The sequence below is a fragment of the Motacilla alba genome, chromosome 5 (assembly GCF_015832195.1).
Source record: "Motacilla alba alba isolate MOTALB_02 chromosome 5, Motacilla_alba_V1.0_pri, whole genome shotgun sequence".
Classification (NCBI taxonomy): Eukaryota; Metazoa; Chordata; class Aves; order Passeriformes; family Motacillidae; genus Motacilla; species Motacilla alba.
The window spans coordinates 24,222,142-24,245,921 of record NC_052020.1 but is presented as its reverse complement, the minus strand read 5'-3'; the positions used below and the strand labels follow the sequence as shown (position 1 = coordinate 24,245,921).

General features: G+C 54.7%; 1 protein-coding gene across 3 annotated transcripts; it reads right to left on the bottom strand.

Moving 5' to 3' along the window:
- Positions 1-2,503: 2,503 nt before the first annotated feature.
- On the bottom strand, positions 2,504-11,850 carry CHST1 (carbohydrate sulfotransferase 1). Of its 3 annotated transcripts, none has more exons than XM_038139710.1 (2): positions 11,613-11,850; positions 2,504-4,512 (listed from the first exon to the last, which is right to left on the bottom strand). In XM_038139710.1, the coding sequence occupies exon 2, from the start codon at positions 4,466-4,468 to the stop codon at positions 3,209-3,211; it is 1,260 nt and encodes a 419-aa protein (XP_037995638.1). In that variant the 5' UTR covers positions 4,469-4,512; positions 11,613-11,850; the 3' UTR covers positions 2,504-3,208. The 3 variants fall into 3 exon arrangements, with proteins under 3 accessions (XP_037995638.1, XP_037995640.1, XP_037995639.1); XM_038139712.1 differs by lacking the exon at positions 11,613-11,850 and adding an exon at positions 11,276-11,562; XM_038139711.1 differs by lacking the exon at positions 11,613-11,850 and adding an exon at positions 11,280-11,562.
- Between the last annotated feature and the right edge of the window lie 11,930 nt (positions 11,851-23,780).

The following is a 23,780-nucleotide window of genomic DNA, read 5'->3' as shown; positions in this document are numbered from 1 at the left end:
TGATTATGCTGGCTCTTGTTCCTAGTGGGGGGAAATGAGGAGAGGAAGCACAATTGAAGGAAGATGTTAGAGATTCCTTGGGAAATTAGATCTCTCCCCTAAGGGCTCTAGATGAGGTACCAAGCAAGGCAGAATCTCCATCCCTGCTTAAACTAGGACATAGCTTTCAAGCGTGGTTCAAAAGCCATTTTGCTGCAGGCACCTTTCCTGATTGGAATGGTAAGAACAGTTTGGATAAGACTTCTAAACTCAATTTTTTGTGTTGGTTTAAAGACCAGTGCATAAGAGGGCTTTCAGGCTGGGGACAGCTGGCCTAGCCCTGAAAGTGGGATCTCAGCAGCTGAAGATGGGAAATTTTGCCTCTACAGCCGCTGTTCCTGCAGGCGGGTTTGCATAGCCACTTTTCCCAGCTGAGGAAGCAAATTCTCCTCACAGCAGCCTGCTCCTTCTGCAGGAGGTGGGGGTTTGACATCCCTCCCCAGGGCTGCAGCGAGCCCCCATGGAGCAGCCTGACCCTCTGCTGGCTGACTGGTGCTGGGGGGCACAGCCAGCAACCCCAGGCACCTCATCTGCTCCACGGGCACTTAACCCAGGGCAGAGCCACGCAGTGCTCCCTGGAATGCACAGCCCTCGGGAAGGATTGCAGGCCAGTGGCCGGGCAGTGCTGGATCAGCCACAAGACAGGGTGTCCCTTTTACTGGGTCGAGGCCAGGAGCCAACAGCTCAGCATTTGTTAAGTGCTGACAAAAGGATTAATTTAGTAACTAATAACAGGGCAATCAAGCCATTTATTTGGTTGGCATTTTGCTGCCAGCTGCTTGGGAAGAGCAGCACACAGTGCACTAATAAGGCTGTCTGCAGCCACCTCTGCCACCTGCCCCATTCCTCCATCCTCACTTGCAGACTCAGCCAGGCAGCGTGGCTTGGGAGGCACCAAGCTGGTGGCAGGAGGAGGTTTGGCAATGACAGGTAGGTGAAGACACCTGGGGACGTGGTCTCTTCCAGGGACTGCCCCTATGCCCACTGTGGGGAGGGAGATGAGGAAAATGCCCATCCCGCAGCAAGTGCACGCTATCCCCCCATTCCTCCTCCCAGAGCTGGAACCATCCATGTAGCCTTGCAGACAGCACAGATAAAGTACAGGTGCTGGAGCCATGAGCCCTGAGAAGCTCTCAGGTACTTCACAGCTTCTCACCTTTCCTGCAGCCCAGCTGGTTCACCACATTAAGCCAAGTTGCAAAACGCCACTAACAAGCTGCTCCTCCAGAGGTCTTTTAAGGGGTGAAAGGATGGTGTAAAATCACCTGTAGTTACAGCTTTGTCCTGTCTCACTCAGGCAGTGTGTCCCATCCCCCTGTGTGCAACTGCAGCACCCAGTCTTCTCCCAAGAAAGAGTGAGGCAAAAGCTGGTGGGCAGCAGAGCTCAGAAGAGACCCTTGGAGAGAAGACCTGCCCAGGTAGGTGGGCTGTGGGTGGCTCAGACACCTCTGTGCCAGGAGCGAGCTCAAAGCTGGGAGTGTGCAGCTGTGAGTAGCTGTCACAAGTTGTGGTCTCATCTCTCTATGGGTCTCTGCCCTGCCTGGCTTCAGGAGCAACTGGAAAACTGCTGGGCCACTGTTGTCCTCTGTACAAAGGGGACTGGCCCCAGTGGCTTCCCATCTGCAGCTGCTTGTGGTCTGTAGGACGTGTCTCGAGGGCTCGCCTGTCGGGACTGTGCCAGCTGGGTTGCAGGAGCTGGCCAGCTGTTTCATCAGGCAGGGATCAAGTAGACCAGCAATGCCTTGTGTAAGGCTTTCAGTGTGCCTGCCCTGCATGCCTGGCTGCCCCATTCAGCAGCTTTCTGACCTGCCTGTCACGGTTGTAGCTGGCATGCAGCTGCCAGATAAATGTGGCCATATCAGACCTCCAAACTCAATCAGCCTAGAACATGGCCATATTTATCTGGCAGCTGCATGCCAGTTACAGCTGTGACACCTGCCCAGCCCACAGGCCCAGGTGTCCTGCAGGCAGCAGGCAGCCCATGAAGAATACTTGTATCGCCGGGATCATCTTGTTCATTCATTTTCATTCTGGCAGTTTCATGACCTGCACCAGAGCACCTTCCCTGTCTTCCAGGGCAGGCCATGCCAGCACTGGCATCAGCACTGTCAGACATGGTGGGGGGCAGCCTGATGGGAATGGGTTCACTGTGCTGGTGCCATTAGCACTCTGGAGTCAGGCAGTCCAGCAAGTCCCATGCCCCCATTAAAACCAAGTTTTCAGGTCAGTAAATAACCACGGGTTCTTGCTTTTGGCTTAACTGCTTGCATTTAGACAAACTTCAGATGTAAACATGCACACGCCTGGATGTGGCTGCAGCTCCCTGCCACCCTGGAGGCTGTGGTGTCTCCTCCCCCAGCCTTGTCCTACCTGCTCCCAGCCTCACAGGAGTCGAGCAAACCAGGAGATGCTGCTGTTTGGCTGGTGGTGCATCCACCCCAGTACACTTGCTGAGGTCTTTCAGTTGAAGTTCACCCCCAAGTCAGTTTTATTGCACTTTTATTTACAGAAAACACAGAAATAAAGCATTAAATGTGTTGGGCTTTTACCAAATGACCCAATTGCTTTTTTCCCTTTTTTTTTCCCCTTCCTTTTAGTGGGTTTTTGGCACAAAGAAATATCACAGGTGTTACCAAACAACCATGTAGGAGCAGCTGACCAACTGCCCAGCCCAATAATAGGACTTAAACAGACAGACATGTCGCACTGAGATCAAAAATGAGGAGGTTGTTCCACTTTCAGCTTCCAGTCTAACGTGTTCATTGGGGGCAGGGGGATTATTCTGGAGGGGATGACGCCATTCATAAATTATATTTACCTCTTACATTGTAAAAGTAAACAGTGCAAAAGTACAGTACCCCAGATACCCTTCGGTTTGGAAAGCTTGAAGGTTGCTTTATACATTTTGTGTGTTTTGTAAACATTGTTATCCATCCAGAGTTCTAGCTCTTGATTGGAGAGACCCAACTCCTCCTGGCATCCAAAATGTATTGAGGGGCAGCAGTCACTTCCCCTGGACTCGGCCTTTGAGATTCCCGCTCAAGGTTTAGTGCAAATTTTGGAGAGAAAAAGACAAGAGAGAGAAAGAGGGGGAAACAAAAGGAAAGAAAATAAAATAAGGCATCAGTTAGAAACAGTACGCATCAAAACCAGGCCCATTGGGGCTGCCTTAGGAGAAGGGCAGGAAGTCTCTCTCCTCCACCAAGCTGATGGAGAGGTTCTTCAGCTCTTCCTCGGAGCCAGCAGTTTTGTAGCCGAGCTGCGCCAGCACCTGTTGGCAGGCGTGCTGGGTGAACGCCACGATCTCGTAGGACAGACGGAAGCGCCACTTCTCCGCCGTCGCCGCCGAGTTGCGCACCGTCCCGTACTTGTGTTTGGAGGAGGACCTGTCTCCTCGGGTGTTGTTCTGTATCCAGCGCTCGACATTGCTGTCCATGGGGATGCCCAGGAAATCATAGATCTCCTCAGTCTTTTTCATGGGGTTCCTGGCCAGGTCTTCATACCGCACCAGCATGTACTTGCCCTTGAGCCATGGTGGCCGGTTGAGGCCGGTGGACACAGAGTTCCAGAAGTCCTCGCACACTGTGGTGAGCTGGGTCACGTCCAGGTTGTATGGCTTCCTGCCAGTGCCGTCCCAGATCCTCCACAGCCTGTAGGTGTCTCGGAAGGTCTCACTCCGGGATGCCAGGATCCCCCGGGGGTCCCTCACCAGCTGGATGACCTTCAAGTTCAGCCGCGGGTCCTCCACCAGGGCCCGGAGGTCACTGACCTCGGGCACCCGTACGGTTTTGATGGCCACGTGGCCGTGCTCTCTGCAGGATTCAGTGGCCAGCGTCAGGTTCAAGGTCCCACACTTCTTCACGCAGTCTCCTTCCTCCAAGTGGAGATCCACAGCTCCCAGGGACTCACATACAGGTGGTGAGCACAGGGCCTTGCTGGCTCCCCTGCGGAAGAGGCGGTCGGTGGTGTGGTTGACAGGCTGGGGCTTGATGTAGTTCTCCAGGAAGTAGAGGTCGCAGTCATACAGGCTCCTCAGCAGGTCTCGACTGGCCCCCAGCATGACCCGCCTGTCTGTCGTACTCTTGCTCTGGGTCAGCTTTGGGATCAGGGTGTACTGGACGTGGTAGAGGGGCTCAAATAAATAGAAGACATCGAAGTGCTGGTTGAACAGCTGCCCGACAAATGAGGAGCCACTGCGGGTGGTGGCAAGGATGAGGACGTGAGTCTTCCTGGAGAGGTTATACGAGAAAGTGGGATTCTCATCACACAGCCTGTCAGCCACATCAGTGTCCTGGCTCAGGCTGCAGTTCACAGGATTAGGGATGGGGCAGCTGTGGAAGGACTTGGCAGTGAAGGTCCGGATTGCTGTATACTGGATTGCAATGGATGCCAAGGCTAGGAGGAGTACAGCCTTCCAGGAACATTGCATGGCTGGTCACCTTCATGGAGCTTCTTTGCAGGTCGTCTTGGTGTCTGCAACCCAACAGAGAATTCACAGGTTGAGCATGGATGGACTGCCAAGTATCCAACTGATGCAGGTACCAACAAATGCCCTCCTAATGTACGTCCATCAGTCATAACCATTTGAATCCCAGTTACACTGCAGAGCCCCATTTCAGACAAGAAAAATAACAGGCAGAGGCTGTCAAGCCTGGAGAAACATGTCCAGCCAGCAGTTCAGCACTTCCAGGCTGTGAGTGTACATAAATCTTGTGGCCCATAGCTCACCCCATGCACAGCAGCACAGGCAGGGGGATGTTAGAACCTGGCGGTGACACCGTCTGTCTCCATCTAGCTGCTGCAAACTGTCTTCCCCAGCTGCCTTGTGAGTCACTTGTCACTTGGACCCCCAGTGCAGGAGCTGTGGCAGGGAAAGGTCAGGGGATGGTGCTATCTTGTCTCCATCCATTCTGTCCAGCTGTCAGGATAAGGCATGGCCCATCCAGGCCAGCAACCTCCTGCATGGGAGAGTGGCAGTGTCTCTCCTGGAGCTGCAAACCTCTTTGCACAGAGGTCCAACAGCCAGCTCGGTCTGTCAGCCTCTGGAGACGAGTGCAGCCAGAGCTGTGCCCTCAGCAATGAGCTCATGAGGCTGGTAAGATCCTGCTCCACTCTGGGATTCAGGGCTCTCCTATTCTGAGCACCAGAAGGGAAAAAAATACTACAAAGGAGGAAGCATACAAAACTGCATCTCTTCCATACTCTATTGCCAACCAGGGCAGTAGCCCTTGGCACCAGGGATGGGTGTAAGGAAGAGTAGGGCTGCAGTTGCAAAGAACAACTTCAGTGGTGCTAGCCTTGCCTTGCTGCTGCCCACACATGGGCAAGGGTAGAGGAAACTGAGCAGGACCGTTGGATATAATGATCAGGGACTATGACAAGGGGGAGGACCTGTCATGCCTGAGGAGCTGCCACATTGCTGGGAGGGGATGTAACTGTGGTGGTGTTTCAGTATTCCCCCTGTTTAGGAACCAGATAATGTTCATGGACTGCCTGCTGCTCTCCAAAGCACAGACATTTCGCATCTACATACTATTGCTCTTGGGGATCCGTGGGGCTGGGAGACAGAACATAGAGGATGCATCTCAGAAACTCCAAACGAGCTAAAACACCTGTGCATGGGAGACACACCAGTATAAGCAATGGTTTTGAAGCTCCCCTGCACCCATTTTCCTTCCATGTCTCTCCTCCCACAGTGTGGTACATTCACCTGCCCATCCACCTCAGGCAAGCCAAGGGGACAAGACCCAAGTATCTCTGCTCCTCACCCAGCAGAGCCCACTGTTTCATCACTGCCATTGCTTCTTCTTCTCTGCTCTCTGTGTGTCTCCAGGGAGAACAATGTGCTGGCCCCAAGCTCATGGTGAGTGCCTGGTCCCCTGCTCAGCCCCAGCACCAGGTCACTGTGGGTGGGAACTGTCAGAGCCAGTGCTGTTGCTGTTTGTACGAGGTCTCTGAGGGAGACCAGTGGGCCAGAGATGGATTTCAGCATGTGAGGGCTGTTCTAACCCAGAGCGCATTGAAATCCCTGATGGGCTTGGGACAGTGCAATGTTCCTGGTCTGTGGCCCCTGCAGAGCCCATAGCAGCTGCCATGGTGTGTTGTTCCCATGTCCTCAATATGTTCTCCACCCTGGGGAGACCCTGTCACCCAGCAAGTGACATCAGGAGGGCAGCTCAGACCTGCAGGTGAGGGAAAAAGCCTTGCATTTTTTAATTAACATTTTTATTGTTTACTCATTGCCCCAGCTGATTTGTGGAGGCAGGAAGCTTCAGGAACTATCAACTCCAGAGACCTCTCACTGGGAGCAGGGGTTTAGAGCAAGACCCCAGGACAGGGGGTTGCGTGCAGCCCCCCACCAGCTCTCCCTGTGTCTGTTCACTAAGAGCTGTGCTTTAGACCCAAAATAATGCTTTGAATACAGGTTGCTTTCACGTGGACTGCTGCCTGCCAAGGATTGTAGCACAGGGCTGGAGGACCGAAGTAAGGGATGCTTGGCTATTGCTACTGCTGGATTTTGATTACCCACCCTGCAAAGGGGAAATCTGGCCCCAGTGTCTACATGGGATATTCTGTCCCTTGGATAAAGTGTTTTTCCAGGTCTGGTAAGGCAGAACAGGACAGGAGAGTCCCTGCTGGCACCTCCTGGCCCAAGTGTCTTCTGCATGCTGCCTAGGTGCAAGCTGCGGTGGGAATGCTGTCCTGCTCTCTAGTGATAGCCAACCACACTGCATCCCTCACACACAACCTCAGCTCCTACTCTTTGCTTCATTGCTGATGGATGTTGGAGCAGATGAGACTCAGATTGTCCTGGTTATAGCAGAAACCTGATACCAGCTCCCCAAAAAAAGGCAAACCAGAGATCAGATGCCTTCTCGGTCCCAATTCCCACCAGATCACTCACTGGCTGTGAGCATTTCAGGTTCTCCACCCACACTGACCCATTCCTCTTTGCAATGCCCCAAGTGGCAAAGGGGAAAAAATGGGGCATTGATTCACCCCCTTGACTGAGCAAGTGCTAAACCACAGCCCAGCTTCAGCCTTTGCTGCCCCTTGACATGTGCCCTGCCCATCTGCTGAGCTTCAACCAGGGAGGGGAAGGTTTTGGGAGAAGGCTTCCCTCCCTGATGTCTCATCTGTGGCCTTTAAAGCCAGCCAGAGCCTCCTCTCACCTCCCAGCTGGCTCTTCTGCCTCCTCCCATCACTGCCTGTCCCTGAGGGGCTGCAGTTCCTGCTCAATCCAGCCCTGGGCTCCCGAGACAGTGGCCACTGGCAGCTGGGTGCTCTAGAGGAGCTCCCAGAGCAGCAAAAGCAGATGGCACCTGGGAGCTGCTAGGACAACTGAGGATCACTTTTACTCCCGCTGCCCCTTGTTCATCTGTCAGACAGAGCCAGGCTGGTGTGACCACCTGCCAAGGAGGAGCTGTGGCGGGCTCCACATGGCTCGGAGGGGCCGGATGAACAGTAGCTGCAACCAACATGGCCCAGGAGGATGTGTCCTGCACACAGGCACAGCAGGACAGCCGCTCGCACTCCCATTCCTGCCCTGAGGAACCTTGTTCTTAAATTGGCCTGATAGCCAGGGCCAGCAGTTCAGACAGCAGCTGAGAGAGGGCCATGTGCACATGGAGCTGCATCTGAGAGTCCCATGTGAGGCATGGATCATTTTGGCTCCTCAGCCCCAGACCATGGGAGTCATCCGATATGCTGGCCTCGTAGATGTTTCTGTGCTAGAAGTGTTCTCAGTCAAAATCACCCTCTGCTCTGTCTCCAGCTCAGCTCCACCAATGATGAGCAAATGCAGCCCAAGTGTGGGAGCCAAGTTCCGTGTGTCCCTCCAGGCACCTGGGACTATGAGATAGAGCATGGGTTGGGGGTACATCACTCACACCTCCCAGCCCCTGGCACTGCTGGTACTGCAAGGGGCCTGCCAGAAGGCACGTGGGCTCTTTTGGGACTGTTCTGAAGCCACCACTGCCCCTTTCCCAACCCTAACCCCCTTGTGGTCTTGTGGTGACAGCACGACAGACAGCACTCCGCTGCCTTGCCTGCATTTCTGTGCAGCTGCCTGCAGTCACACTGGGACCAGGCTGTCCGCAAGGGATACACAGCATCCGGCAACCAGCTCTAAGTGCAGCAGGAGGCCAGCCAGGGCCTGGCACAAGGACAGGAGCATTGTCTGTGCGAAGAGGAAGGTGCTGAGCCTTTCCTCTCCCCTGCTCCACTTCCCGCAGCCTTGAGCCTAGAGGAAGGGAAAGGATGGGCGCAGGCAGTGCAACCTCCCCCACCCTGTGCACCTGCCAACAGCAGCGGATGCATAAGCACCTGCCTTCCTCTTCCTCCTCTTCCTCCGCTGACTCCCAAGCACTGCTCTGAGGGAGATGAGATGGCAAGAAGCCAGCAAGACAGCCCCGGAGTGCTGGGGAGATCGGAGGTGATGAATTAAGCTGAATGGCATCTGTGAGTCACCGGTGCTGTGCGGAGAGCAGTGAACACGGCCAGCCGGCCACCGTGCAGCAGAGACCGGGGGCTCCTGTTCTGGGCATGGTCTTCCTAAGTTTGATGGGAATTACCTGCTATTGGAGCCACGCAGCCAGGTCGTGGCACTGAAGGCTGCACTGGCAGCTGAGTTCAGGCACTGCCAGGCAGGCTGGAGTCCGTGGGGAAGTTGCAGGGGTCAGTACCACTCACAGGTCTCCTCTGCTCCAAAAGCAGCTAGGTGTTATGCAGGGCAGTGCCTCATGGCACTGTGGCACTCTCATCCTCGTGGGGGGCTCCCACAGCATCTCCACATGGGCAGCTGCTTCGACTCCTGCCCCAAGCCTTCCCTGTGGGTTCCCTTGCTCCCCGGAGGTGGCTGTGTTCAGGCAGCTCAGGGGTGATGGCAGCTTTAGGCAGGAGCCCTTGCAGTTACTGCTACTGCTGTTCTGAAGGCTCTCTCACAGGGCAGTCAAAAAAACCCTGCTCTTTTTGGTTGCCTTCCAGGCTGTCTCCCTCTCTCAACAGCTCCCCAGAAGCTCTACCCTCAGCCTGGCTGGGCTCATCCTGAGCTCCCTTTCCGCTGTCAGGGAAACCTCTCTGCTTCCCCATGGCAGGAAGGAAGGGAAAAGGCAGCTGAAGAAGGTATGAGGGTCTATGCAACAGAGGTGCCTGCTCCAGCCTTTGTAAAATCCCTGGCACACTGGAGGAGCGCCTGAGCCTTGCCAGTTCTTACCGCAGGCCTGCGTGGTGCCAGTCCAGCTACCGGCACCCTCTACCCCCAAAACCGATTCCCGCCAGCAAGGCTGTTTCCATGGAAACGGCAGAGTGACTCAGGACTTTGGGACCAGCTGGAAAACACAACTGTGAGCAGTGATCGCCTGAGAAGCGCCGGGCCGGGGTCTCAGTGCCAGGGAGAGGGGTGGGTGGCTGCGGGAGCGGGCAGGGCTGCCTGCCCACCTGCCCGCACGCTGGGCACAGGCGCACCGGCACAGAGGAGCGCACGGCACACCCTGCACAAGGCCGCCAGTTGTAAGGCAAAACCCCTCTCCTGACACAAGTGAGACTGCAGCAGGCTCACCAGGGGACGCATCCCAAAATGTGACTCATGGAAGGCACCCCCTCTTCCCCCTTTCCCTTCCCCCATCCAGAGACTCATGCATGCATAGTCACCCAGAGAATTCATAGTACCAACTTCAGCGCCTGCTCAGCCCTGCACCTGCGCCTCTGTCTCCTGCCCGGCATGTAACACCCCTGCATGCCGTGCCTAGAGCAGTACCGCTCGTTGAGGGCTGCTGGAGGGGACAAGTGGCAGCCAGCACCCTGTGGTGCCCCCCCGCCCAGCCAGCAGCTCCCTCCTGCAGCCCCACTCCTCCCCACCTCACCACCCAGGCACAAAAGTTAAGTCAAGGGTTTGCAAAACAACTCTCAGCCAGTGACCCACCAGCAAAGGCCCTAACACATCCCAGCGTTCTCTCAGTGAGCAAAGAGTTTATCCTGTACAACATCGTGGCCACTGAGGCCAGGAAGACAGGCTTCTGGTGGGGTGCAAGCATCCACTTGGTCACAGTGGCTTAGTCATGCTGTTGCCTCTGCAAAGGCTGGCGGACACCAAACATGCCTGTGGCCCACCCAGCCTGGGCACTGGCTGGCTGCACCCCACCACTCCCCAGAGGAAAGAGACCACTGAGAAAAAGCAGTGCCGAGCTGTCCCCGATCCCCTGCTTGACTCTGGGCACCACCACAGATGCGTGAGCAGGGCTGGTCTCTGCCCCCAAGCCTCCCCCTCAGCAAGCCCCACCAACATGAGATCCTGACATGGTGGAAATGAATTTTCAGCCTTGCCTCCTCTTCAGCCGTACAGGATTAGAGCTTCCCTACAGTCACAGCTCCAAATGCCAGCTGGGACTCGTGCCCACCACCTTCCTCGGGTGCCTCACCGTGTGCCAAGCGGAGGTGCTTCGTGCCCCCAGACTCATTCTGCTCTTGCATTCATCACCTCCTGGATCACTTTTCTTATGATAAGGCACAGGACTCCTGTGCTCAAAGCCACCCTGGCATGTCCCCTGCTCCCCTATCTCTGTTCTTTTCCTCTGCATTTCAGAGGGACCGACAGATCCTTTAACACCAGAAGATTACTGCCCACTTTGACCAACACTTAAACAATCGCAGGACATTAAACAGGGAATCGGTCTCTTTCCTACTGGCACACAGCATACACATTTTCAGTTAATTAATCATTATCAAGTCCCAGCCGGTCCCAGAGTTTTCTTATCGCAACATCCACCTGTGCCTGTTTATCCCTCATCCGCTGAACTGCATCTGCTTCTTCCCGAGGATGCGAACGCCTCGGTAAACCACATACAGGGGGTTTCGTGCTCTCCACCTTCCCCTGAGCTATCCACCAGCCTGCTGGTGCCTGCTCACTCCCAGAGCACTCCCTGGCAGGAGCTGGGAAGGCTCTTTTGGGATGAACGCGCTCATTCACCACCTCAAAATACTCTTTTTGCAATGTCCCTAACCTACGGACGCGTCAAGAGCCCAAATCTCGAACCACACGGCTTTCCCGTAGGATTGCTCCGTGCTATGGCGTGCTTGCACCCCACTCTGCGAGGTCTCCTCGTCAGCCTGCGCCCTCACGGCAGGTTTCAGACCGCCTGGAGGTCTGACAGCAAACGCCGGGGCATTTGCTCCGCCGGCTGGCGCGGCTACTCGGCCGGGCAGGGCGTCCGGCCTCCCTGTGCCACCGGGGACTTACTCACTCGCTCCAGGCGCAGTCCCTCGCCCAGCAGCAGCCCAAGTTTCGCGGCAGCTCGTTCCCCCGGGGGAACGGGCACACAGCCAGGGCTGCTGTGCCCCCGCCGCTAAAGAAGCCCCGGGCGGCGGCTCCCCCTGGGCGCTCGCAGCCCGGGCCGGGGTCCCGCGGCAGCCAGACTCGGCATCTGCGGGGAAAGTCCTTCCCGCCGCTGCGGGTGACGTCTCGCTGCCTTGGAAAGTTGGTGGCGCGGAAAGGGTTACGAGAGAGCCCCAGCCCGCCGCCCCCGGGCACCGCCGCCGATCTGCGCCGCTCTCCCCCCGCTCCCGGCGCCCCTTACCTGGCGGAACGCCCCGGCGGGCTGCCCCCCGCATCCCCGGCCGTGGATCCTGGGGCGGGGGACGCCGAGCCCGGCCCGGCCCGGGGGCGGCAGCCGGCGGAGCTCAGCGGGCGGCGCTGCGGGGGCTCATCCCTGCCCGCGCTGCCGCCCAGCCCGGCCCAGCCCAGCCCTGCCCGCGCGGGCACCCGCCGAGCGGGGCCGCCTCTCCACGCCCTCCGCTCCCGCCGCGCCGGGCGAGGGGCGGGCGGGCGGCGAGGGGGCTGCGCCGCTTCCCTCCCTCCCTCCCTCCCTCCCTCCCTCCCTCCCTCCCTCCGCCCGGCAGCGCGCACGGGCGCACGCAGCACAGCGCCAGGCACCGGCATCGGCTCCGGCAGAGCCTCCGCTCCTCTCCGCTCCGCTGCGCGCCGCCCCGTGCTGCCCGCGCCGCGCAGCCCGCTCACCCCAGCCCGGCCGCCGGGCTCCCCGGCTTTGCCGAGCAGGAAACTCCCCTTTCCTTATTTACCTCCTCGAGGCGCCCGGCCGGAGCGGCCAGAGCCCCTCCCGTCTCGGGGGCGGGAGGGGGCCCGGTGAGGCTCCCCCCGTGAGATGTGTCCCCCAGGCTGGGTGCTGACAGGGACAGGGGATCCCTGCGGACCGGCTGGACGCAGGGCAGCGGGTCCCTCACACCCTCTTCTCGTCCCGCTGCTGGGCCACCAGCGGCCCCTCGGGCCCTGCCGGACTTAGTAGTGATGATGGTGTGCATTCATCCCCTCGTTTTCCGGTGGCCTTTGCTCATCAAAAACAATATTGTTGTGAGGACTGGTTCTCCAGCGCCAGGAATCCTCCCTGTGCCACCTAAATCAGGGCTCACAGCCACCAGTAGCGTCCAAAACCATCCTCAGTGGTGCCAGTGCAAAAATACTGCCAGGTGATGGCACCTTCCCACCGTCCATCCCACCTTGGAAGGTGGGACAGGACAGAGGAAAAGAAGCATGGGAATGTGTTAGAGCAGCTGAAGTGGCTGTCCTCTAACAGTCGCATTCCTCCTTCTGGTTCTGCTGTACCCCCCAGAAACAGGTCAGACATTTACTTTTGGCAACTTTTGAATGTTTCGCTCTTATGTAGCGCTTGCCAACTAAACTGCATTTTTAGCAGTTTAACTGCAGCTCTGGTGCAATGGCAGCTGCCAGCAAAAGATAGGTTATGATTCTGGAGATGCAACAATGGATATTCATTTTTTATATCCCTGTTTTATTTGGGGCATGTTTGGAGCCGCCTGGGCAGTGGGCGCAGCAGTTTTCTTCTTACATCCACATGAGCAACATCCATCTCCTGAAAAATCCTGAGCTCTGCAAGGAGCTGCCTCCTCAGCTCAGGGGTTTCCAAATCTTTACCTCTGACTCTAGGATTTGCAACATGTAACTGTGGGATCACAGGACCAGCATGTTCAGCAGCCACTCGAACTGCACTTGGCAGAGAGCAGGCTACAAGTAGCAGTGGGGCCCCGGTCTCTGGGCTGGACTTGTGTCAAGAGAAGAATAAATCCCTGGGAACACTGGGCTTGCCTTCCACTCTCAGAGGCCTGCCAGGCTGCGACAGTGAGTTCAGAGCTATGAGATTGCCTTTAAAACTCAGGAAGCACAACAGCAGATTGTCACGTTTGTTGTTTAGCATTTTGGACTTACATTTGCTGTTTTAGGAGTACTCAGATCTTGTATGTCCAAAAATACTGGTATTTCTCAAGTTTATTACAATATCCTGACAGCCCTAGCCCTCTTAATCTAATTTTAGAAAACTTTGTAGGGATTTTATATTTATAAACAGTTGGTGCTTAAATATTATTTCCCTCACCATAGCAACAGCTCCCCATTGTAGCATTTGCTATACAGTGCTGTTGCATTGGTGTATCCCTGTTTTAAATGAGAAAGCCCTGAAGCCACTCTCTCTCTCGCTTGTTTTCCTACACCTTACAAAGGACAAGGACTGAGGCTCCTGCCTGTCTGACTCTTCCTGGAGCTGGGAAAGAGCCATGCCACCAACTGCTGCTGGAAACAAGCCGGTGGCCCTGGGGTTTCTGGTGCTGGTGCTTCTCAGGTGATGCGCTGGCTCAGGCCATCCCCTTCCTGCTGATTCATTTGCCATGGTGTAGCCCCGCTGGTATCTGTGCAATGGCCCCGATGCCACCCCTGTGTGGCTTACAGGCCTTTGACAGCTCCAGGTGCCCATGGCATGCGCCTGACCTGTGCTCCCACTGCGCTGGCACCTCCAGCGAGTGGTGGGGAGCAGCTGCCAGCAGGCATCCAGCTGGCCCACAGCCATGGCTGTGCTCCTCTCCCACTGGGGGCCAAGGCAATGGAAGTGCAGGAATGGCAGGATTTCAAGGAGTTTGGCCAAAGGGGGCATAAGCCAATCCAGGGACCAGTGCCAGGAAGAAAGCAAGGGCTCGCAGTAAGAATATGAGACCTGCGTGCTTCCCAGTCTTTCCAAGGAGTCAGGGCTTGCTCTTCTCTTACACATCACTGAGACTGCTCTAAAGTTCATCTGCAGAAATCCAGGATGTCCCACAACTTGGAACAGTCCCAGAGATACTTGGACTTGTACCCACAGGTGCTGTAGAGGCTGTCTCATACAAAAGAAAGCAATTTGAGAGAATAGTGAAAAAAATGAGGAATAAAACCAGGGTTGAAGGAGAAACAGATGCTTCTGATGTTTTCAGCTAGGCATGATCATGTTTTCTGATGCTGCCCCGGTATTTTAAGTGTTAATCTAGAGAGATGCTGTTTGCTAGTACATATTACAGCTCTCTATCTCTGATTGTTGAGTATTAAAATATTAATTAGGCTCTGTGGTGTGTGTTTGTGGTCAGTTTGTTTTCAGAGGGAAGGACTGCTGTGGCTGTACCTCACCCTCATCAAGATAATTTGGTTCTGTTTAAAAGGCATCATTTTTCCCATGTGGCTCCAGGCAGGAGAGCAGAGAGACTGCTGGTGACTTGGTGAGTCAAGGAAACTCACCTTGTAAATTTTCATCTGAGCCAAAATGCAATTTGAAAATATCAGATTTCCATGCAGCAACAGATTTCTGCAAAGGGTTTGTATTTTCTTCTCTAAAGGTCAAAAAAACTTACCTTAACAACATGTTTGGGAATATATGTAATAAAATATCAACGTGGCTGTTAAGGTGATATGAAGGTTACTGTTCTAATCACTCCAAATGCAGTTGGGAGCAAAGTTATGATTCCGTCAGTAACCTGGCCGCGTTACATAGCCCATATATCCTGCAAAACCTCGGTGACATAAAGAGCGATTCATCTGGGCACGTAGATTTAAAGGCAAACTAATAGAAAACGTTATTTGTGTGCTTAAGCGCGGCATTTTGCTAGTCTGTGTCAGACGGCAGGGTAGTGTTTGGAAGCCCACCTGCGTGCTACGCGTTTTTTCTGCCGGAGGAGGGGAGGCTCTCCCTGGGCTGCAGTGCCGGCAGCCGCTCCGGCAGCCATGCAGGAACCCTCCCGCCTGGATCAGGCTTCTCATGCTGGAAGGAAACGCCTCTCTGGAAGGGCCGAGAAGGTAAAAACTTTGCTGCCGTCCCCGGAGGATGGGGAGGTGCGTGGCACAGGAAGAGCTGCTGGGGGCTCGGCAGCAGCGCGGCCGCGGCCGGGGCATTGCAGCAGCCTGGGGCTGCTACGAAGCGGGGCTGCCGCTGCCTTCTCCCCACCCTGTGGCTCCCTTTGAAGGGCTGGAGGATGCAAGCCTCCCTCCGAGGAGCTTCGAAAGTCTGCCAGAGCCCGATGGGGTTACTGAAATCGTTCCTAAGCCCCGCAGGAGCGCCAGCCGAGATTTCTCACAGAGTGATTTTTTGATACCTTGATCTTAAGGGACAAAGACTGGAATATTTTGGGGACACCTGACTTTCAGAAAATGTTCTTTCTCATTGGCCTTCATGTGGAAGCTTTAACAAAATACTTGACACTTATCATGCTTCTGTAGTTCAGAAGGGGAGATAAACAGCTCATGCTATAATCCCTTCTCTCGAGCAGTTTATAAATTCTGTGTGTGCAGGAGTGGCAATGTCCCAAGGATGTGTTTATTTACCCCTGCCTTTCACTCCCCTTTCCTCTTCAGTTTGCCCTCCCAAGAGCCACAAGAAGTCAATACAACACATAAGGTAAAGGAAATGGATGAGGACAAAAGTAACTGCCTCAGTGTTACTCAGTCACTTTGACATACTCACAGAATGTGGCTACAGATCAGTTTTAAATTGCTGGGCAGGCGTGGTGGGAGAGGTTCTCCTCCTCTATACAAAAATAAACTCAATCAACCACCCATTTGTAAAATCCCAGATTTTTGGTGCCAAATAGTCATTGTGGCTGCTCAGACTTGCCCTGAGGGTGACAGGCTACAGCCTTGTACCCAGTAATTCCCACACTAGAGCTGTCAGCATGGGCACACCTTTGTCTCAGGAGAGATGCCTTTGCTGCTGTGAGTGAGTTGTTCCAGAGCTTGATGTGCCTGATGGTGAAACATTCCCCTTATTTCTAGGCTGGAGACGTTGAGTTTTGGCTTCCAGCCACTGGATCACATTATGCCTTTGCCTATTAGATTAAAGAGCTATCTACTATCTGAACTATTTCTCCTGTGTAGGTATTAATAGATCATGATCAAGGCACCTCTTAACCTTCTCTCTGAGAAGTTAAATAGACTAAACTTCTTTATCTCTCATTCTGAAGCAGAGTTTTCTGGGCTTTTAATGATTCTTGCTGGTCTCTCCAGCCTGCCTGGTGTCTGTTCGAAAACACACACCCACAAGCACAGAGAGCATCTCAGGACTGACAGTGAGAGCAGCTGTACTAACTCAGCTAAGGATCCTGCCTTGGCTCAGCACACCCGCTCAGCACACTGTGACCCATAACAGCCTGGGCTGGTCATCCCCCTAGCATCCCATCTTACTCCTGAGAAACCTCCCAGGAAAAGGTCAAACCTTATAAGCTCCTGGGGTCTGCCTTACTCCTAGCACAGAAAATAACATAAATGGGACACAGTGCAGTTCTCCCCCAGCTTTGCTCAGCCCCCAGGTCATCCCTCCCAGGCCTGTTCCCACCTCCCTTGAGGGTGAGGTCAAGAGGAAAATCATCTACTGATGGAGACCCCAAGCCAGTATGAAAAGCCATACTGGACTTACACATATCTTGGTATTTTTGTTTTCTTCTCTTTAAAGGTGTACTTCAGCCTTCACAATGTTAAATATGCCCCATAAATCATGCTGTATCCAAGTCAACGCTTTTACTCAGCCTGTATCATTTGTAGTCCCATTTCCTTGAGAGTTAGAAATAGTGTGAAATAACTTTAACGCTGCTTCTGGTGTTTTTAATAAAAATCATTCACATAGTACAAATCTGCAGAGGGGTTGGGTGTGAATTTACTAAGACACTCCATATTTCACTGGACTGAAAAAGGGGGATTCGTGAAAGTGTCAGTGAGACTGGAGACTGAAAGCCTGGTTAACGAGCAGTTTGTCTTTTTGACAACCTACACCCTTTCCTAACCAGTCCTGGGCTGCTGCCTCCCTGACAGCCCCAGAGAGCCTTCCCAGCTGCCTCAGACAGGTGGAAAAAAACCCTCAGAAACTATCTCTCAGAAATCCTTGGTGGCATCAGGTACATGGGTTGCTTTGAACCCAGAACAAATGACAAGGCTGTCAAAGCCAGCCACAAGTGCTGCCTTCGTGCCATGCCAGGGTAAGGTGCTCCACATTCACACACTCACATGTCCTGAAAATTCCTGTCAGGGATTGAAGAGCAGGGGTCATTCAATCATGGTGCAAGACAGCAAGGTATTAGGGAATGGAAAGTGACTTTATTATACAAAATCTCTAATGTGTTTCCCCATTCATGTTCTCTTACATACAAACACCAAGATGTGTGTCCCCAAGGGTTCTCCAGGATCTCTGTGACGCAGAGGACAGGGGATGCTGGTTGCTGGGTCCTCCCTATGATTCCTGCGTTCCTCTTGCTGGGAAATCCTGAACTAGATTTTTTTACTGATACTGTCTGTCTGTTCAGAGTTGTCTTTAGCAACTATGTTCCTACTGGGTTAACAGGAAGTTATAACATGCTGCTGTCTTCTGCTAACACAGCGTTTGTCCTGAGGCTTATCAGACCTGGGATTGGTGGTGCTCTGCTTGACTAACTGAAAATGTATCCTTGCTTATGGATACAGCCCTTCTTTTAGTCCCCGTTCTGCTCTTCCCCCAGTTCATACCCACGAGCTTGCATTTGTCTAGCATCCATACCAGCCTTAGTATTTCCATTAAAAGACTCTGCAAGGACTAAGACAGGGAACAGCCTGCCACCTGCTAGGCCTGGATGCCATGGGTCCTGTGTGTAGGGGGAAATGAGAGCCCCTCCTTGCAAACTGCCAAGGCTGGGATGCTGGTCTGAGAGGAAGGTTTAGGCTCTGCTGGATCTTAGAGCAGGTCTGTATCAGTATCCAGGCTGATATTTTGGGTCAGATTAGTTTCCCATTTTGGAAAAAAAAGGAGGCAAGGTCTTAGATTGTATGTGGTGCTGTTTGCTACGTGCAGTGCTTTGGGAGTGAGTTTTTAAGTTGCTGTGAGGTTGGTACAACCATGGCCACCACATTTGATAGGGATCCCCACAGAGCGGAGACACCCTGAGAGGATCTGGCCAGTCCCCAGGGAAAGTGTGGAGGCTGCTGCATCCTGTCTGCAGTACTTGAGACTAGAGAAAAGTCTGACTGGAGGGCTATTGTTCTGTCCTGAAATAGTTTTGCCTCTATTCCAGCTCAGGGATTGCACTGGTGAGGGCATGTCTGCCATAAGGGATCAGGGTGCTTGCCCAGGAAGGGGCTGCTGGCGTGGCCATGCGGCAGCAGGAGGTGATGGGACCTGCTGTGCCCCCAGCACCGACCCCAAGAGGCAAGCACTGTCTCTGGCAGAGTGCCTAGGGCAGTGGTACTCGGAGCATCCCAGAGCCATTCTCTGCTGGAGAGCCAGGTGTGACCCACGTCACCGTCACCGGCATGCAGAGCATCTGCTCCGCCTCCCCAGCCCTTTTCATGTGGTTGTCACACTTCTGCAGAACCTTAAATTAGCTTAGCATCAGCAGAGTCTCTCATTTCATCCTAAACTGCCAGAAGTTCACAAAGCCTCTGTGGGAGCCTGCACATAACTGGGATGCATATGAATTGGTGACATTGCCACTGCAAGCCTAGCCCAAGCAGCTGCCTGTCTCTCTAAGGACAGATGGGTCCCCAAGGAGACCCTGCCTGCTGCAGCTGCTGCTCACAGGGTGCAGCAATGTGTGCTCTGAATCCCTATTCAGTGTTGGGTACCAGTCCCATGTCCCCTCCCCAAAACACCACAGCATCCATGAGCCTGAAAGGTCTTCCTGACTGGCAGTGCACTGCTCCTTGCTAAGTGTGCAGGGCTGCCCTGGGAGGGAAGGGGATGAACCTGCTTTCCACTGGGTCTGTGCTGGCAAAGGTGGGGAGATGCTGCTTCACCCTGTCCTGAAACCCCAATCCCTGAAACGCTGCCCATGTGTCCGGGCACAGGACCTGGTTCCAGAGCTCGGAGAGAAAATGCTGTTTAACATCTGACAGGTCATGCAGCCAGGTCACTGTGGAAGTAATTTTTCCTTTGACACACCTCTCATGAGAGTAGGGTGGGAGAGGCTGGGGGTTTCGCCTCTGGAACCTTGTCACCCCTTGTGAGGTAAGTCCCAGCCTGGCCTCCCTTGGCTGCAGGTGCCGGAAGCCTTGGGGCCAGCTTCCGCAAGCAGGCGTCCTTCCTTCCTCTGCTTTGTGTGTGTACTGGTGGCTGCAGGGGCCTCACGTGTGTTTACTGGTGGCTGCAGGAGCTCCAAGGGCCAGGGAGAGCTGGCGTCCGGCCACTGTTCCCTCCGCAGCCAGGCTGGATGCACCCAGACGTGTCCCAAGGAGAGGGGGAGCAGAGCGCACGGGAGAGCCCATCAGCTGCTTTGGGGAGCACTGGAGTGGTGGCAGCCTTGTTGAGCAGAGCTGCAGCTTCACATGGAGGGGCTGGGGATGGGCAACCAAGTCACATCTGGAGAGCTCAAAGAGAGGTGACGCCGTGCCAGGCTGGTGGGACCGGCAGGGCACAGGGCAGGAGGAGCAGAGCCGAGGCTGCTCTCACTTGGGAGCTGCAGAAGCGCATGCCGGGTGCCTCATCCTGCTGCAGCCCCTGGCTGTGCCCAGCGTTACAATCCAGCCTTCTCAAGGAGCTCTGTGAGCTCAGCGCTGCCAGCGGCCAGGCGCGGGGCAGGCTGGCCCTGCCGCCAGCCGGGAGCAGGGCCACCCAGCCCCTCAATGCCGCCAGGGTCCCCGCTCTGCCCCTGCCGACAATGAGCCCTTTTGGGGGCCGCAGTGCCCAGCCTGGCAGTCCTGCCTGCGAGCGGGGCAGCAGCGGCGAGCAGGCCGCAGGAGCAGCCTCGGGGGCCACAGGAGCCGGGGGCTCCTCCTGCCCAGCCGGGGCCATCTCCCACCCGGGCCACGCCACCCTGGTGCCACAGCTCGCCCCGTTCCTGGGCCTGCAGGCTGCTTGATAATTCGGCTTCCTCTGCAAGCCGGGCTGGGGAAGAGGGTGGAAAGTCAGGGCTTTGTTCAAGATGCCAATAGGGAGTTCTAGATGGTCCCATGGGACCATGAAGGCCGTGTGGGAGCTTAGGTTGCGCACTAGGCAGCTGAAGAGGCCACAGCACCGTGGCATGGGGCACAGGCTGGCTGGGGTCCACGGGAGTTTTCACTTCAGACTTTCACTTGTGTACCTGTGGCTACTGCTGTCGGTATCTGAGCGTCGAAATCCTGGATTAGCTCTATGATACAGATTCAGGAAGTGCCGAAGTGCCTTCCAAGTTCACCTAGCTCCCTAAGACTTCCTGCTGCTTCCTGCTTCCCTTGCCATTGCTCAGGGCTTGCCCATGCTTTTGGCTGTGCTGGAGGGGGAACAGGGAAGCAGCCTTTTCCCCCACAAGAGACCTCTAGTGCTGAGTCTGCATCTTGGTGCTGCTTCTCCTCCAGGCATAACACTGGAACCGATTCCCAGGCTGCTGACCCAGCACTGTGACAGGAGCAGGCAAGGACACTGTCTAGGGCAGGCCCACTGCCTGGTGCCCCAGAGGAAGGCAAGAGGATGTCTTGGGTCCTCTCAGGCCAAAGCAATGAGCAGGGTCTCTGGGCTGGGACACCTCCACTCTAACCAGGCACTGCCTGGCTCCTCCAGGAGATGCCCGTGGAAAAGGTTCATGGCTGCAAAAGTGAATGACAGTGTACATTGTGTTTGTGCGCTGTTCTCACAGCAGCCAGCAACACATCTCAGGACTGTCTCAGGGCCTGATCCTTCCCTGAGGAGCGTGGTTAGACAGCATGCAGTGAAGTCAGAAAGAAGGAAGGTTCACACATGGAGCAGGAGGTACCACACAGGAGGTCAGCTAGGGCACAGGGCCTTGCTGGCTCCCCCGACAGGTGCAGGAAATCTCTGCAGAGAGCACTGCCTTGGACTCCACAGCAGGACTTGTGGAGGTTTGATACGGGAAGTGTGATGTCTTGAGCCATTTTGTTGCCCCGCATATTCTGAGCTCTTACTCTATCTTTGTTCTTTCTCAGTGGCTTCTCTTGCTGTCCCAGGAAGCTGTGAAGCTCCTTGCTTGCACCTTCCAGTTTGATTTGGTGGGCCACTTGATTTTTCCACTTGTTCTTTTGTCATGCCTGTTTTAGAGCTGTATTGATTTCTCTCTTTGCGTGACTTCCACAAAAGCTGCTCTTTGCTCCCAGCTGTGGATGCTGTTTTTTGCCATCCCTTTGCTTCCCTTTGAAAACACTCACTTTGCTAACCCCTGCAAGTAAGGAGGCACTTAAAAACCCCTGAGGATGGATAGATGAAAGGCTTGGATTTATTCCCCAGTGTAAACTACAGCAGCTCGGGGTCTGCTGCAGTTTAAACAGCCTCCTCTGAGCTGGCTGTGCCTCATCTATGAGCCCCCTCCTCTAGAACTGGTCCAGAACTGGCAGCAATTCGATGGAAACCGAGGAGTGATATTTTGGGTTTGATGAAAGTGCCCTTTCCCAAGAACTTATTGGATGCCATCTCATTTCATTGTGGCTTTCACCTGCTCACTGCTATTCCAGGACCAAGGGAACCCTCCTGTGACTTCCTAAGGATGGAATCAGAGACCATCATGGTGCTTGCAGAGTCAAGGTTTCTTCTGACTTCCTGTAGCCTTTGGAGAGGCAGAGGTGAGCTAAGCAGGGATTTCAGGCACTCACTAGGGATGGACTGTACCCACCATCTTTGCCAGGTGAAGAGGTGGAACTGGGATGATGCCCTGCTCTGCAAAGAGTCATGACTGGCTCCCAGGGGAAGGGACAAAACCAGGTGTCTGACTGGACCTGACTGGTTTGTGTATTGTCCAGTCCCCCCTGGAAACCTGTCCTCTATTCCTCCTGGCCCAAGGCAGTAGTCCTCAAAGCCCTGGGAAAACAGGTGAGAAGGCTCATTGCTTTCTCCTGGAGCTGGGGCAGCCTGAGCAATCTGACAGTGGGGTTGCATCCAACATGCACAGGCACCATCTGCTCCAGCACGATGCCACTGGTCCCTGCTGCCCCCACTGCTGTCCCCTCTCCCCCTGTGCTGCCTGGTCACACCATGCTCCAAGCAGAGCCAACAAACCAAGCACATTAAAAACATAATGTAAAACTAATTTGTCAGCCATAAAAAAGTGGAAAAGGCTTCAGCGCATTTTCTGCTCATTTTATTCAGCTCCCCCAGCAGACAACGTGTGCCTCCCATCTCTGACGAGCCAGCTCTCCCTCAGCACCATGGTGGGAGCCTTGCACTGCCAGGGGGAGAGGGGCTCCCTCAGGGAGTCTGTAAAGGGGAAGGTTGGAAGGGGCCTGTGAAGCAGAGGAACCCTGGAGGAGGGAGCTTCTGGCTGTGAGGGGAGAACTTCAAAGAAGATGCTGCCACCAACCTGAGCAAAGTTTAGCCCTTTGCAGCTTGGGAAAGGTCTGGGACCAACTCTCAAGTTTGTTTGAGCAGGGGCTTAGGGCCACAAGAAAACTCACAGGGATTTCAGGGGGTTTCAAATCCTACCTCCTCCTCAAATCAGGATCAGCTGTGGGGCCAGACTGGGCTGATCATGGCATTATCCAGTCAGGTCTTGCAAAACTCCAAGGATGGAGAATGCCATGATATTTGTGGGAATTTTCTCATTAAATAATGGCACCAGAACCAGTTTCCAGGACTGTGAACCATGTGAGGGACCTGGGCATCCACCTGCCAGGGGAAGGGTTGGGTGAGGCATGAGAAGGGAAAGCTTGATGGTCATGTTTTATTGTCTTGCTAGGGAGCAGGCATGGAAGAATGATGGATCCCTACAGGACTGCAGGTTGAAACTGAGAGTAGGATTTGAGGTTGGGCGTGTCTTTGGCTTGGCTGAAGTGATCAATGGGCAGTCTGTGCCTCCAGAGAGCCCCAACAGCATCCTGGGGTACCATGTCCAGCCCAGGGTGGCTGCCAGAAGCTGAAACAGACAGGGACAGTTTGTTTAAAAGCAGGAGAACAGGCTGGGAGGCTGGAATGTAGAGAGCAAAGGAGCCTTATGCCTGCTTAAGAGATGGAGCCAGGGTAGCAAATACCCAAGGGAGGAGGGAGGAGAGGGATGAAGCTAGAGAGAAATAAGTGAAAGTGGATGCAAAACTGCCTGGTAATCCCAGGTCCAAGGCTGCAGAATGGTCCCTGGGAAAGAAGCGTAAATCTTTCACATGAGCCCGGACTAAAGTCCTCAGGGAATCAAACATCAGCCAGAGACTTGCAGGCTGTGGGGGTTGCCCATGACATGGCCTCTCCCCAGGCTGCTGGGGGCAGAGTGGCAGCAAGGAGAATGTGACATCCCTAGAGGACTCCACTCTCCATGTCATGCCGGTGACTCATGCCGGCACTGTGGAGCTAAGTGGCAGCCAGGGCCCAGTGGCTGAGCAGCTGGAGCTGAGACATCTGTCCCCAGGAGGGAGCTGCTCAGAGAGGGCGTGGGTGAGCCCATCCCTTGGATATGTCCATGTCAAGTCACCCCAAAAAGCATTATCTGAGAACCAAGACTGTTTGTCCTTTCCTGCTCCTCCAAACTCGAAGGATCCACAAACGGGAGCCAGC

Excerpts from the sequence above, each read along its gene's own strand:
- CHST1 (XM_038139710.1), bottom strand. The coding sequence starts at position 4,468 with ATGCAATGTTCCTGGAAGGCTGTACTCCTCCTAGCCTTGGCATCCATT.